The 16,543-nt window shown below is 46.1% G+C and overlaps 1 protein-coding gene across 1 annotated transcript in view; it reads left to right on the top strand.

Annotated features, from left to right (window-relative positions):
* Nucleotides 1-16,543, top strand: part of LOC126281199 (E3 ubiquitin-protein ligase listerin) — a 133,845-nt gene that overhangs the window by 62,265 nt on the left and 55,037 nt on the right. Inside the window, exon 13 of the mRNA XM_049979927.1 lies at nt 8,845-8,963. Coding sequence (XP_049835884.1) covers nt 8,845-8,963 — 119 coding nt within the window. The remainder of the gene's footprint in view (nt 1-8,844; nt 8,964-16,543) is intronic.

Here is a 16,543-nt window from a genome sequence, read left to right as displayed (position 1 = left end):
CGTGTCTGGGGGCAAGCCTTCCTCTGTTGCCCCCTTAGCAGTTGGGGGCAAACCCCCTTCTGTCACTCTCCCCGCACATGCTTCGGGAGTGACATCTGCTCCAAAACCAGGGGGCTCGATCCCTCCCCCTCCCCCTCCTTCTCCGCCGGCGTTGCCTCTGCCGGTTCCTCTCTCGCGGAAGGGGTCCCTCGGGGCCCTCCCTTCTTCCGTTTCTTCTCCTACCCCGCCGGATGACAGCCAGTGGCTGAAGGTTCCGCCACCTGCTGGTCGTAAGGCTTCTGCGTCATCGTCAGCCTCCGACGCTCCTTCAGAGAAACTCACCCAGCCCTCTAAGCCAAAGGACAGATGCGAGAAGAAGGAACGGAACGTGTCCAAGAAGAAGGACGCTCCGGCAGTTTCAGTACCGCCTGCTGTACATAGTTCTGGCTCTGGGGATGAGGTGGAGATCCTCGCCTCTGCCGCGGATCTCGCCCTCATGGAACCCCCGGGGGCCCTCTCCTATGGACACAGCTGACTCTCGCCCGGTGGCGGCCGTTGACTCTGCGGCGCCATCTGCCTCTTAGTCGCCTTCACGCTCTCCCAGTCCCTTCCTGCTTCCATTCTCCAGTGGAATTGCGGTGGTTATTTCCGTCACCTGCCTGAGCTCCGGATGCTTCTGAGTGTTTCCCCTGTTCTCTGCATTGCTCTTCAGGAAACTTGGTTTCCAGCAATGCAGACCCCTGCCCTTCGCGGTTATCGGGGATACTATAAGAACCGCGCTGACTGTCAACGAGCTTCAGGCGGAGTTTGCCTCTTTGTTCACCACTCTGTCTGTAGCTCGCCAGTACCCCTTCTGACGCCTTTAGAGGCAGTCGCTATCATGATTGAGCTCTCGCCGGCTATTACTGTTTGCTCTGTTTATGTTCCTCCGTATGGGCAGCTCCACCAACATGTCTTGGCTGCGCTGCTGGCTCAACTCCCGCCGCCATTGCTGCTTCTGGGCGATTTCAATGCCCACTACCCTCTATGGGGTGGGACTGTCTCTGATGACCGCGGTCGCGCCGTGGAGCATGTGTTGGCTCAGCTCGACCTTAGCCTCATGAACACCGGTGCTCCCACGCATTTCAGTGTGGCCCATGGCTCGTTCTCGGCCATCGATCTCTCTCTTTGCAGCCCCGGACTTGTCCCATCCCTTCACTGGAAAGTGCATCCTGACCTATGTGGTAGTGACCATTTTCCCATCTACACTCCTGGAAATGGAAAAAAGAACGCATTGACACAGGTGTGTCAGACCCTCCATACTTGCTCCGGACACTGCTAGAGGGTTGTACAAGCAATGATCACACACACGGCACAGCGGACACACCAGCAACCGCGGTGTTGGCCGTCGAATGGCGCTAGCTGCGCAGCATTTGTGCACCGCCGCCATCAGTGTCAGCCAGTTTGCCGTGGCATACGGAGCTCCATCGCAGTCTTTAACACTGGTAGCATGCTGCGACAGCGTGGACGTGAACCGTATGTGCAGTTGACGGACTTTGAGCGAGGGCATATAGTGGGCATGCGGGAGGCCGGGTGGACGTACCGCCGAATTGCTCAACACGTGGGGTGTGAGGTCTCCACAGTACATCGATGTTGTCGCCAGTGGTCGGCGGAAGGTGCATGTGTCCGTCGACCTGGGACCGGACCGCAGCGATGCACGGATGCACGCCAAGACCGTAGGATCCTACGCAGTGCAGTAGGGGACCGCACCGCCACTTCCCAGCAAATTAGGGACACTGTCGCTCCTGGGGTATTGGCGAGGACCATTCGCAACCGTCTCCATGAAGCTGGGCTATGGTCCCGCACACCGTTAGGCCGTCTTCTGCTCACGCCCCAACATCGTGCAGCCCGCCTCCAGTGGTGTCGCGACAGGTGTGAATGGAGGGACGAATGGAGACGTGTCGTCTTCAGCGATGAGAGTCGCTTCTGCCTTGGTGCCAATGATGCTCGTATGCGTGTTTGGTGCCGTGCAGGTGAGCGCCACAATCAGGACTGCATACGACTGAGGCACACAGGGCCAACACCCGGCATCATGGTGTGGGGAGCGATCTCCTACACTGGCCGTACACCTCTGGTGATCGTCGAGGGGACACTGAATAGTGCACGGTACATCCAAACCGTCATCGAACCCATCGTTCTACCATTCCTAGACCGGCAAGGGAACTTGCTGTTCCTACAGGACAATGCACGTCTGCATGTATCCCGTGCCACCCAATGTGCTCTAGAAGGTGTAAGTCAACTACCCTGGCCAGCAAGATCTCCGGATCTGTCCCCCATTGAGCATGTTTGGGACTGGATGAAGCGTCGTCTCACACGGTCTGCACGTTCAGCACGAACGCTGGTCCAACTGAGGCGCCAGGTGGAAATGGCATGGCAAGCCGTTCCACAGGACTACATCCAGCATCTCTACGATCATCTCCATGGGAGAATAGCAGCCTGCATTGCTGCGAAAAGTGGATATACACTGTACTAGTGCCGACATTGTGCATGCTCTGTTGCCTGTGTCTATGTGCCTGTGGTTCTGTCAGTGTGATCATGTGATGTATCTGACCTCAGGAATGTGTCAATAAAGTTTCCCCTTCCTGGGACAATGAATTCACGGTGTTCTTATTTCAATTTCCAGGAGTGTATTTGTCACTACCCCAGTGTCATTCTTCTGGGCGCCTGCCCCGCTGGGCTCTCAACAGTGCTCACTGGCCAGCTTTTACTTCCGCTGCCACCATTGCTTCTCCCCCACAGGGTGACATTGATGAGGTGCTCCGTGTCTTTACCTCTTCAATTATTTCTGCGGCCGAGACTGCCATCCCCCGCTCTTCTGGACTCCCTCGGAGGAAGGCTGTTCCCTGGTGGTCGCCAGAGATTGCTGAGGCTATTCGCGACCGTAGGCGGGCTCTCCAGCATCATAAGCGGCACCCATCTCTGGAGACCCTCATCGCCTTTAAGAAGCTCCGTGCCTTGGCCCGTCATCTTATTGCACGGCGTAAGCAGGAGTGCTGGGAGAGGTACGTTTCATCCTTGGGCGCCCGTGTCTCCCTGTCGTTCGTGTGGTCCCGCATCCGGCGGATTTATGGATACCAGACCCCTATGGGTGTCCCTGGAATCTCCCTGGACGGCGCTGTCTGCACGGACGCTGCCACCATTGCCGACGACCTTGCCACGCACTTTGCTACGAGCTCTGCGACTGCAACTTACCCTCCTGCCTTTCGCTCTCTAAAGGAGCGCGCCGAGCGGACGCCGTTATCATTCCACACACGTCGTTCTGAAAAATACAATGCTCCTTTCAGCAAGAGGGAATTCCTCGCTGCCTTCGCTGGTTGCCCTGATACGGCACCAGGACCGGACTGCATCCATGCGCAGATGCTGAAGCATCTCTCCAGGGACTGCCAGAGACACATCCTCACCATCTTTAACCGCATTTGGAGCGAGGGCGTGTTCCTGTCGCAATGGCGAGAGGGTGTTATCATCCCCATCTTGAAGCCCGGTGCGGACCCTCTGGCGGTGGACAGCTATCGTCCCATTACCCTCACCAACGTTTTGTGCAAATTGCTCGAACGTATGGTGGGGCGGCGTTTGTATTGGGTCCTTGAGTCGCACGGTCTCCTCGCTCCATCCCAGGGTGGCTTCCGTCAGGGCCGGTCTGCTACGGACAATTTGGTGCGCCTGGAATCTGCTATCCGTACGGCCTTTTCCCGCCGTCAGCATCTCGTTGCTGTATTTTTTGATCTGCGGAAGGCATATGACACAACATGGAGGCATCACATCCTTGCTACGTTGCGTGAGTGGGGTATTCGTGGTCAGCTCCCAGCTTTTCTTCAAAACTTTTTATTGCGCCGCTCTTTCCGGGTGCAAGTCGGTGCTGCCTCTAGTTCATCTTATATACAGGATAACGGGGTCCCGCAGGGCTCGGTGTTGAGCGTTTCCTTATTTCTAGTGGCCATTAATGGTCTGGCTGCCGTGGGGTCGTCGGTGTCTCCTTCTTTGTATGCCGACGACTTCTGCATCTCATTTAGCTCAACGACCACGGGACCACCTAAAACCCATTGTCTTGTTCAGGTTCATTAATGACATTTTCATGATCTAGACTTATGACAGGGACAACTTTCGCTCTTTTTTCAATATTCTCAACACCTGCTCCCAAATCTGCTTCACCTGGTCCTTCTCAACTCAATGAACAACCTTCTTAGACATCGATCTCTGACACCTGTCACCCATTTCATGTCAGAAAGTTTCTTCCTTACAGCCTTGCCGCCTGTGGATGTTGCATCTGCAGTGAAAAACAGGAGTTGTCAAAATGTACTGACAACATTATCAGAACTTTTGCTGGCAGATGATTTCCTATCCAACTAATCTTCAACGGGTCTCCCATGCCATCTCCTCTGACATCAATAAACCTGTTAACTAGCCGCTAGCATTCCTCTGATCATCCAGTGTCACTCTGGACTTGAGAAGCTCAGTTAAACCATTCATCAAAGCGTCAACCACCTCTCACCATTGTGCTCTGAGGTAAGAGTTATCCTACCCAAAATCCTAACCACGTCACCCAGAGTAGTGTTCTGCCACCCACCAAACCTACAGAATTTCCTTGTCCATCCTTATTCCAATCCTGCACACTATCAGTCATTCCCTTGTGGAAAACCCAGGTGCAAGACCTGGCCCATACAGGCGCTTTCTACCTCTTACTGCAGTCCAGCTACAAGCCCTTTCTGCCCCACAAATGGTGTGGCCATGTGTGAAATCACCAATGTTATGTATCAGCTATGCAGCAATTGATGTGCAGCATTCTGTGTGGGCATGATAGGTAAACTGTTTACTCATATAAATGGCCAACACAAATTTGACCATCCACTTGCTGAACATGCTACACATCACAACAAAAATGACTTTAACAGCTGTTTCAGTACTTGTGCCACTTGGATACTCCCTTCTACCTCAAGTTTCTTTGAACTACGCAAGTGGGAATTGTCTATCCAATATATTCAGCTTTCTTGCGAATCCTGGCCTAATCCTCTACTAATGTATCCCTGTGCCTCATGTTATCTTTCCCTTTTTGGTATATTGTCCCTGCCACTCCTTCCCTCTCTAGATTGTGTACCGGCTTCTTCTACAAACTCTTCCTCCCTTCACTCCCATGTGGGCACTCCCTCTCCCCCTCTCCCTCCCCCTCCCCTTCCTTGCCCCCTCCACCTCCCTCCCCACCCTCCTCTCACATCCTGTTTCTCTTCCCACTCCCTCTTTCTGTATCATGCACATACCTTACCCCCTCAGAATTCCTTTTGTCTTATTCAGCCGGCTGTCTTTCCCACTTCTGCCTCTCACTACCCTGTTACCCAACCCATGCCTCATACTTCCTCCCCTACCTTCTCCCCACATTCATCAGCTCCGCCAACTGCTCTCAATAATGGAAAATCAGTAACAATCATTATTGTAATGGTAGTGTGCATTTGGGTACCTGTGTTGTTGTGTGTGAGCAGGTATAATTTGTATTTATCTATTTTCAGTTGCAGGATCAGCTACTATTTTCAAAGTGCAGTTTACCCATGAAAAAATTAAATTTGAATTTTTATTATTGTTGCTTTGTAAAACCACCATGTAAATTAACATTTTTATTTAATTTGTTGATGATAACATCACACATCCAGTATTGTATTTTCAAACAGTGGAAACTCCTGGTAATAATATCAACAATGTACGAAAATACAGATTGGTACTTACCTTAAAGAAGTCACCTCATGTTGCAGGCAGTCGCGATTATAGTTTTTGGCCACAGCCTTCATCCGAAAAACACACACACACACACACACACAAAAGGAAGCAAACCTCATGCACATACGAGCGTGAGTGTCTCCTAATTGCACCTGTCCGCAACTTGATGTGTCTTCTTTACAGCAAGTAGCAATCTATCTTTTCCTACATTGTCAGCATTATATTTTATTGAATGTGATTGACTAAACCCTTTTCATCAAACGTTTACCATTACTCTACATTAACAAATCTGTTGTTGAGATCAAAGTGTGGTGGTTGTGAGCTGCCTTGATGTTCCATCTTCTTCGGAGCTTTGACTAGTGGCAGTCACAATAAATATCTGTTTCAACTGTTCCACACTGACCAGTGCTGGACGAATTTCACAACACCCACTAGTTCTACATAAATACAACAAAATCGAATAAATATCCATGAAAATTGAAATTAAATATATTAATTTCATAACATATAAAACTGCAATACGTAATTAAAATTTGAGATTGCCAGTGATTGCACAAGCAGCATGAGTACGTGTAACATTGTAGCGTCAACACTTTTGTTATACTACAGTGGGATACTCATATTGACTTCTCTGCTGTCCATAAAAATGTTTTAACTTTGGTTATTCTTCTTCAATTGTTGTACGAAAAGGTACCATAGGCATTTACTTGCAGATACTGTTTGCTGTAGGTTTTCAACAGAAATGGAGATGTGTGAGCAATAAAAATCAGATTTTCAAATCCAAGACATAAATCTTCCTTGCAGCAAACTCCTTTGGTATCATTGAGGATGTCCTAGCAGCAGATGAGAACTATTCTGAGAAATGCAGTACATATGTTGAAACATATCTACCTTCGTTTTATAAATTTTCTTTCAGTTTGGTCCTTTGTAATGGATCATTACATTAATAAAGAATGCAAATTTTGCATCTCTATTACAGATTATTAATTATATTAGGAAAAGGGTGGATTGCTACTCATTGCAAAGGCAGCACATTGAGTTGCAGACAGGCACAATGAAAAGACTTTTACGCATTTACTTTCAGTCAAGTCTGAGCTACCAGAGATGGTGGTCACATGTGCATGAGGTGTGCTTGCTTGTGTGAACATGTGTGTATTTTCTTTTCTAACTAAGCTGTAGGCTGAAAGCTAAACGTGTAAAGTTTTTTCAGTGTGCCCTTCCTCAACTCACTGTGTCATCTTTACAGTGAATAGCAATCTATCCTTTTCATAATGTTGTTGACATTCCAAACTGTGGTTTCTATTGTTTGAAATTACTAATTGTATTAATTTAAAACTCGTATAGCCAAGCTGTACATGCATTTGATTATTCTTTCTGTAGCAGGCTCCAATAACATGGTAAATAGTCTATCATCAGTGGCGGACACGTGGAGAATGTAACAAAGCACAATGATTCTCAGAAAACACAATGAAGAAAGTAGACTTATGTTTTCACCAGATAGGAACACTGTGTGGCCGTCTTGTGTCAGAGAATTTGCCAGCATATAATGGTGTGGTGTTGCTTTCATCTTCAGGCTTCTCCCTTTGTATATAATTTTTCCATTATCATCTGTACTATATAGCGTGACTGTCATATCAATGTTGTACTGTGATTTGAGACTGAGAAGGTATGTAAAATAAAAATTAAATCACATTTGTTAAATGTCTGAGGCTTGAAACAACTGTGTTTTATTTGTCAAAAATAATCTAGTTGTCTGAGTTCGATAGAGAGACAACTCCTTCCCAGTTCATGCAGGTTGTTTGGCCTGACTTTGTTAGTTGTAACTATTGCACAATGCTTACACTGAACATTATTTGGAAGTAGTGAAACATCCTGCAACTTCAAAAGTGTACCTCTGTACATTCTAAAAGTACTCTTCTTGAATTTGTATGCAATAGTGTATCAGTAACTCGTTGTTGACAGTGGTAAATTGCAGAATCTATTCTGACAACAGCCTCTTCATTCTAAAATGTTCATGAAAGATATTGAATATCCATTTACTTGAGATGTTCATAGTCATTTCAAACTCGAGAATCTTCAATTAGTAGTCATACAACACTCTGTCAGATTTTGTTTCTTCATTTGTAGGCTCCACTAGACTTTTGAATGCTTGACTTCCTATCTAGTTGTACCTAGCCACCAGTTACGTTCAACCACCTGATGATGTCGGACAGCTGCTCCGAGGAAATATTTTGGGATTTGCACAACGTCATTCGGCGGCACACCCGTGAAGGCTATTTACAACATATCCGCCGGGAAATCCTGAAGAGTCACAAAAGAGATTTATATTATTCAGAAGTTTTATACCTCTTGTACACACTGGATTTGTTTTGTTTCCATAATGTATCATCATATTCGGAATGTGTTTCCTCAATTCATCTACATCACTACCCTGCAATTCACATTGAGGTGCTTGGCACAGGGTTCACGACTGAACTTTTGTGAAAAAGTCTTACAATTAAAAATGCCTTTGTTTTAATGATCACCAAATCAGCTTGCATATCATAACTGTGACACTTGCTTCGCTATTTCATGAAATACAAAACAAGCTGCCTTTCTTTGAACTTTTTGAAGTCCTCTGTCAATCATATATGATATGGATCCCATACTGTACAGCAAGGCTGTTTCTGTAGTAGATTTGTTGCATCTTTTAAGAGTTCTGCCAATAAAATGGAGTCTTTGGATCACCTTCCTCACAACATTTACTGTATGATGGTTTCAGCTTAAGTTGTTTGCAATTTTAATCCCTAGATATTTAATTGTACCAACAACTTTTAAATTTGTATTATTTGTTGTGCAACCAAAGTTTAACAGATTCTTTGTAGTACTCATGTGGAGCACCACACAATTTTAAATTTAACAATTTTTTTTGTTACTCATGAGGGGGCCTTACATTTTTATTGTCTGTGGTTGATTTTCTGATAACTTTACTAGATGGTAAGACATCGTCATCTGCAAACAGTCTTAAGAGGGATGCTCATACTATCTCATAAATTTATCGAATGAAGTTTACAATTACAACTGCACAGAGAGTTCCCATTCATTGTTAAAGAAATGCTTATATTCTGTTCTGTTTTGTTTCAGACTCCTCAAGCAAATGGAATGTCTGCATGTGTTACAGATTTAAAATCAGGATACAAAAAAATTATTCAGCAGCTCAGTAAGAAAGAGATTCAGAAAGTTTCAGATGCAATTACTGAAAGGTAAGCTACTTTCGCTTCGTAACTAAATACAAAAGTTTTGGACAGTGTTTTTTAAAGAAAGATTTCTTGAATGTTTCCTTTCATACCAGCTGCTTCAGTCACCTACAGAACTTACTGAAAATTACACCAGAAGTATCAGTAGGGTATTTTAGACCTTTATCTTCACATTCCCAAATAGTGATTAGGTAATTATGAAGTAGGGATGGTTTTGAAAATATTTCCTAAAGAATTACCAAAAACAACAGGAGGCTTGGGATTTTACATGTAGTGAGAGTATGTTCAACTAGGTGCAACAGGTTCACTTTATGTCTTTTCTACTATTCGTTTACTGTTGGGTTGAGTTCCTAGGTTAAGGAGAGGTGAGATTGTTGCCATGATTAATAACCCTCACAAGCTGCTACAATATGAAACAAAATTGGAAATATACAGGGTAATTCAAAAAGAATACCACAACTTTAGGAATTTAAAACTCTGCAACAACAAAAGGCAGAGCTAAGCACTATCTGTCGGCAAATTAAAGGAGCTATAAAGTTTCATTTAGTTGTACATTTGTTCGCTTGAGGCACTGTTGACTAGGCGTCAGTGTCAGTTGATGCTAAGATGGCGACCGCTCAACAGAAAGCTTTTTGTGTTATTGAGTACGGCAGAAGTGAATCGACAACAGTTGTTCAGCGTGCATTTCGAACGAAGTATGGTGTTAAACCTCCTGATAGGGGGTGTATTAAACGTTGGTATAAACAGTTTACAGAGAATGGGTGTTTGTGCAAAGGGAAAAGTTCTGGATGGCCTAGAACGAGTGATGAAAATGTAGCACGCATCCAGAAAGCATTTGTTCGCAGCCCAGGAAAATCAACTCGCATAGGTAGCAGAGAGCTGCAAATTCCACAATCAACTGTATGAAGAGTCCTACGAAAAAGGTTAGTTATGAAACCTTATTGTCTGAAATTGGTTCAAGCACTGTCTGCAGCTGATAAGATTAAAAGAATCGATTTCTGTGATTTTATCCTTGCTCAAATGGAAACAGATGAATCTTTCATTTCAAAGATTGAGTTTAGTGATGAAGCAACTTCCCACGCTAACGGGAAAGTCAACCGTCACAATGTCTGTATATGGGGCACTGAGAATCCGCGGGAAACAACTCAGAATGAACGTGACTCGCCTAAGGTGAACGTTTTCTATGCCATTTCAGCCAATAAAGTTTTTGGTCCCTTTTTCTTCGAAGGTGCTACTGTAACTGGACTACAGTATCTGGAGATGTTAGAGAATTGGCTGTTCCCTCAGCTCGAACAAGAAGCACAACAATTCATATTTCAGCAGGATGGAGTGCCACCACATTGGCACTTATCTGTCCATAACTACCTGAACGTCAACTACCCGAGGCGATGGATCAGCCGCCAGGTAGCCCGTGACAGAGCACTTCATCTCTGGCCTCCAAGAAGCCCTGATCTTACCCCCTGCGATTTTTTCTTGTGGGGGTATGTTAAGGATATGGTGTTTCGGCCACCTCTCCCAGCCACCATTGATGATTTGAAACGAGAGATAACAGCAGCTATCCAAACTGTTACGCCTGATATGCTACAGAGAGTGTGGAACAAGTTGGAGTATCGGGTTGATATTGCTCGAGTGTCTCTGAACTTGTTTTTGAGTGAAAAAAAACCTTTTTAAATACTCTTTGTAATGATGTATAACAGAAGGTTATATTATATTTCTTTCATTAAATACACATTTTTAAAATTGTGGTATTCTTTTTGAATCACCCTGTACACTGAACTGTGAAAGAAACTGGTATGGGCATGCATATTCGAATACAGGGAGATGTAAACAGGCAGAATATGGCACTGCAGTCGCCAATGCCTATACAAAACAACAAGTGTCTGGTGTAGTTGATAGATCAGTTACTGCTGCTACAATGGCAGGTTATCAAGATTTAAGTGAGTTTGACGGTGGTGTTATAGTCAGCATTTGAGTGATGGGACACAGCATATCAAGGTAGCGATGAAGTAGGGATTTGCCCATACAACCATTTCATGAATATCAGGGATCCAGTAAACATCAGATCTCTGACATCGCTGCTCCTGGATAAAGGTCCTGCAACGACAACTGGAGAGAATCGTTCGACATGACAGAAATGCAACCTTTCCCCAAAGTTTCTGCGTATTTCGATGCTGTTCTGTCAACAAGTGTCAGCATGTGAACCATTAAATGAAACATCATAGGTATGGGCTTTCGGAGCTGAAGGCCCACTCACGTACCCTTGATGACTGCACTATACAAAGCTTTATGCCTCGCCTCGGCCGATCAACACCGACATTGGACTGTTGATGACTGGAAACATGTTGCCTGGTCGGACAACTCTTGTTTCAAATAGTATCGAGCACATCGACGTGTTTGGGTATGGAGATAACTTTATAAATCCATGGACCCTGCTTGTCAGCAGGGGACTGTTCAAGCTAGTGGAGGCTCTGTAATGGTGTGGGGTGTGTGCTATTGGAATGGTACTCCTTATACGTCTAGATACGACTCTGACAGTTGACATTTACATAAGCATCCTGTCTGTTCACCATCATCCATTCATGTTTATTGTGCATTCCGACAGCTTTGGGCAATTTTAGCAGAACAATGCAACACCCCACATGTCCAGAATTGCTACAGAGTGGCTCCAGGAACACACTTCTGAGTGGCCACCAAACTCTCCAGGCATGGGCATTATTGAGCATATTTGGAATGCTTTGCAATGTGCTGTTCAGAAGAGATCTCCACCCCTCATACTATTACGGATTTATGGACAGCCCTGCAGTATTCATGGTGTCCATTGCCTCCACCACTACTTGAGACATTAGGCGAGTCCATGCTACGTCGTGTTGCGGCACTTCTGCTTGCTCATGGGGGCCTACATGATATTAGGTAGGTGTACCAGTTTCTTAGGCTCTTCAGTGTAATAATGGAAAGACCAGGATGGAACACAAACAATAAAAGGAGAAAAAGTAACAGCTGACTGGATAGTTAATGTGTTGAGTGGTCAGTACACACATAACGAATATTTAAAAAGTTGCTAAGCTTACAGACAGTGTAGTTCTTCAGATTTAGTTAATATACACTCCTGGAAATTTAAATAAGAACACCGTGAATTCATTGTCCCAGGAAGGGGAAACTTTATTGACACATTCCTGGGGTCAGATACATCACATGATCACACTGACAGTACCACAGGCACATAGACACAGGCAACAGAGCATGCACAATGTCGGCACTAGTACAGTGTATATCCACCTTTCGCAGCAATGCAGGCTGCTATTCTCCCATGGAGACGATCGTAGAGATGCTGGATGTAGTCCTGTGGAACGGCTTGCCATGCCATTTCCACCTGGCGCCTCAGTTGGACCAGCGTTCGTGCTGGACGTGCAGACCGTGTGAGACGACGCTTCATCCAGTCCCAAACATGCTCAATGGGGGACAGATCCGGAGATCTTGCTGGCCAGGGTAGTTGACTTACACCTTCTAGAGCACATTGGGTGGCACGGGATACATGCAGACGTGCATTGTCCTGTTGGAACAGCAAGTTCCCTTGCCGGTCTAGGAATGGTAGAATGATGGGTTCGATGACGGTTTGGATGTACCGTGCACTATTCAGTGTCCCCTCGACGATCACCAGAGGTGTACGGCCAGTGTAGGAGATCGCTTCCCACACCTTGATGCCGGGTGTTGGCCCTGTGTGCCTCGGTCGTATGCAGTCCTGATTGTGGCGCTCACCTGCACGGCACCAAACACGCATACGACCATCATTGGCACCAAGGCAGAAGCGACTCTCATCGCTGAAGACGACACGTCTCCATTCGTCCCTCCATTCACGCCTGTCACAACACCACTAGAGGCGGGCTGCACGATGTTGGGGCGTGAGTGGAAGACGGCCTAACGGTGTGCGGGACTGTAGCCCAGCTTCATGGAGACGGTTGCGAATGGTCCTCGCCGATACCCCAGGAGAAACAGTGTCCCTAATTTGCTGGGAAGTGGCGGTGCGGTCCCCTACGGCACTGCGTAGGATCCTACGGTCTTGGCGTGCATCCGTGCGTCGCTGTGGTCCGGTCCCAGGTTGACGGGCACGTGCACCTTCCGCCGACCACTGGCGACGACATCGATGTACTGTGGAGACCTCACGCCCCACGTGTAGAGCAATTCGGCGGTACGTCCACCCGGCCTCCCGCATGCCCACTATACGCCCTCGCTCAAAGTCCGTCAACTGCACATACGGTTCACGTCCACGCTGTTGCGGCATGCTACCAGTGTTAAAGACTGCGATGGAGCTCCGTATGCCACGGCAAACTAGCTGACACTGATGGCGGCGGTGCACAAATGCTGCGCAGCTAGCGCCATTCGACGGCCAACACCGCGGTTGCTGGTGTGTCCGCTGTGCCGTGCGTGTGATCATTGCTTGTACAGCCCTCTCGCAGTGTCCGGAGCAAGTATGGTGGGTCTGACACACCGGTGTCAATGTGTTCTTTTTTCCATTTCCAGGAGTGTAGAATACACACACACACACACACACACACACACACACACACACACACAGAGAGAGAGAGAGAGAGAGAGAGAGAGAGAGAGAGAGAGAGAGAGAGAGAGAGACAGAATACGTTGTATCAGTGTTACAGTAGCTTAGCTTGTTCTCGGCACATAACATAAAGATGATCTGTAGTGTAAGTGTCGTCGTCATCATTAAGCACTACTGTCAGTAAATGATGTAGCCTCTCCAGTACTGAGTTCAGGTACATCTGCAACTTCTTCTTCCTTGGGCAATTTTCTCCATGAGCAACAGTCTTGGGCAATGTTCATCCAGCTAACTCCAGCGATCTTCCACAGGTCTTTGTCCTATCGGTCTGACAGTCTTCCTCATGGACCATCAGTCTGACAGTCATCCTTATGGAGTGTGTCTGTCTAGTGGGCTCCGTTCCAGCATTGACCTTTGTCGATTGGTCATCAGTTCTTCTGGTAACATGGCTGGCCCACTGCCATTTCATAGTGACTATTCTCTTCCGATTGTCTTTGATATCAGTAATTGATCTAATGTCTCCAGCCCTTTTTTGTCTTTCCTTGTGAAACTGAACATAGAGCTTTCCACACCTTGCTGCACAGTTCTAAGTTACTGTGTTGTATGTTCATGAAGTGTCCAAGTCTCACCGCTGTAAGTCAACACAGGGAAGACATACTGACCCAGAATTATTTTTTTCAGTTTTACTGCCATGTTTATCTGGAAGATAGCTGAAGGTCTTCCAAGTTCTTGCCACTTAACTTGATACATTGAAAAATTACAGCTCTTGTGTCTACAATCTAGGCAAGATAAATGTATTCTCTGAAAGTGTCCAGTAGTGTATTTTTGAGGTGTACATTTATTTATTAGACAGAACGTTTGTCTTGGAAAGCTTTATGTCCTGTTCCACTGTGTGACGTACCGAGGTGAGCTCCAATACCAACGTCTGTAGTTTTTCAGAACCATTTGCCAATAGCACAGTGTCATCTGCAAATCTCAGGTTAAGTATGTTCCCATTGATTCTGATTCCTTGTTTCTTCCCAGTTTAATTATGACATTGCCATTTCTAGGAAGGCAGAGCTCAGTTTGGGAAAGATGGCTGGTCACCTGGATTCACACCTCTCTGACTTATTAACTCCTGAGTTGGATTCCATGACACTTAACGAAAGCAGTAGAAGTTTTATATATGTGGTACAGAATTGTAACAGAGGCCACATCTTGTCCAGCTAAGGATGGCTCAATATCAGCATGGCTGACTGAATCAAAGGCCATTTCAAAATTTACAAAAGGCATCCAGTATTTGTTTGCTCTGCTTACCACTTCTCAGAGAACAAAAATATAGTGACCCTCAGGGGCTCAGCATTTGTTTGTTTGGTACTTGCTTGGCAACCCCAAGGTTACCGAGCTGGATTTGTTATGCACCACAAGTCTCCTGTCACTGTAAGCTGACCATTGTTTGGTGCTGCGGTGGAACGTTGTGTGCCACGGGGAACAGGGACGTTGGTTTGCCTGCCTGAATCATGAGGACAATAAAACCATCTATAAAAAAACCTCCATCTGAAGGTGTAGGTATGCTTCCTGCTGATGAGGTGCATGGCTGTTGAGGTGTAACAGCCATTTGAAATTTTTCTTCATCCTCCCAGTGGAATTGCTATGCTGCTGGTATGTCCCAGCATTCAGTCAAACAAAAGGGCTTGTGTAGCCAACCATCCACACTCAGGGATGTTTTAGACTTATAGTATGTATAGTAACAGAATTCATGCTGTTAGTCAGGTTGTGTTTTTTAGGTTAAAAGGAGAGAAGGAAACTTTGAAAAAATCTCACCTTTTTACATTCAAAAGGGTTTAGAGAAGACTGCAGGTACATTAAAATCTATTAACCAGTTATGGAATGAGACACTGTTGATCAAAAGCTCAAGTTCCCAAGAAGTGGCACACCTACAGAAGACCAAAAGCCTTTGGGAATATGCCATTGAGACTGAGCTCCATAGTACCTTAAAAGTACAGTAGAGGTTTAGTGACGTGCAGGGACATGGTTGACGTCCCAAAAGAAGACCTGAAAGTTGAGTGGGCCCAAGAAGGCAGTGCAGCTCTATGTCTCCCATCCAGTGCATTAATTTAAATGCCAGTGATCTGGGAACACCACTCTTGGATGTAAGGGAGAAGCCACTTGTGGCAGTGGGGTAAGGCTGCCCATGAGTTAGTTGGATGTTCATCTCTACTGGCGTATGTGAAATGCTTTGGGGTCCATCTTGTCTGGATTAGAGATTGCTGTGCCCTCCTTGAAGAATGGAGGATACAAGAGTTCAAAGCGAGAATGCTCTCCTTCCTCAGATTAAAAAGATTTACAAGGCCATGCAGCCCACCTTGTTTGCCTACTTTACTTCGGTTGTTAAACAGCCAGTTCAGAAAACCAATATTGGTACACAAATGGACTTTGCTAGCGTCAGCGCTGGTACCTGCATTTGTCAGTGCACTTGTGCTGCTGCAGTTGCTTTGATACTTATACTTCCTCCCAGACAAGGATGTGGTAGCCAACATTCTGCATCTCCCTGCTCCTCCAAAGGCTGAGTCTTGTCCACCATCCAGCATTGTCACTCACGGTTGTGGCTCTGAAGGCTGACCGGGGCAAAAAGTCAAATGTCAAGCATCCACCAACCATTGAAGTCGGGGAGTAAACATTCCGACAGTGTTATCATCATCGGCTCTGCCATCTCTCATGATTCTTCTGTAGAACTAATAGACCTTGATGTCTGATTGGGGGCAGTCACTTTGCCCAAGACTGAGTCTCGACCCATTATGGGCTCCCCTCCCTGGAGGAAAGACTGGGTGAAAGTGCAACTGATCATAGATGGCTGCCATATTACAATGGAACATTGTTGTGTTCTGGACATGTGTGGAGCAATTGAAACTGATAGCACAGGAACACCCTCTGTGCCTGTGCTTACAAGAAAAACATTTTAAAGCCACCGGTGTCCCTGCACTATGGGGCTATACCCTTCACTGAAAGAATGACCTGACTGGGGACAGAGTCAAGAGAAGGATTGCTGTCTTTGTCA

This window comes from Schistocerca gregaria, chromosome 1 (genome assembly GCF_023897955.1).
Source record: "Schistocerca gregaria isolate iqSchGreg1 chromosome 1, iqSchGreg1.2, whole genome shotgun sequence".
Lineage (NCBI taxonomy): Eukaryota > Metazoa > Arthropoda > Insecta > Orthoptera > Acrididae > Schistocerca > Schistocerca gregaria.
The sequence above is the reverse complement of the archived record's forward strand: the minus strand, read 5'-3'. Positions and strand labels throughout refer to the sequence as shown.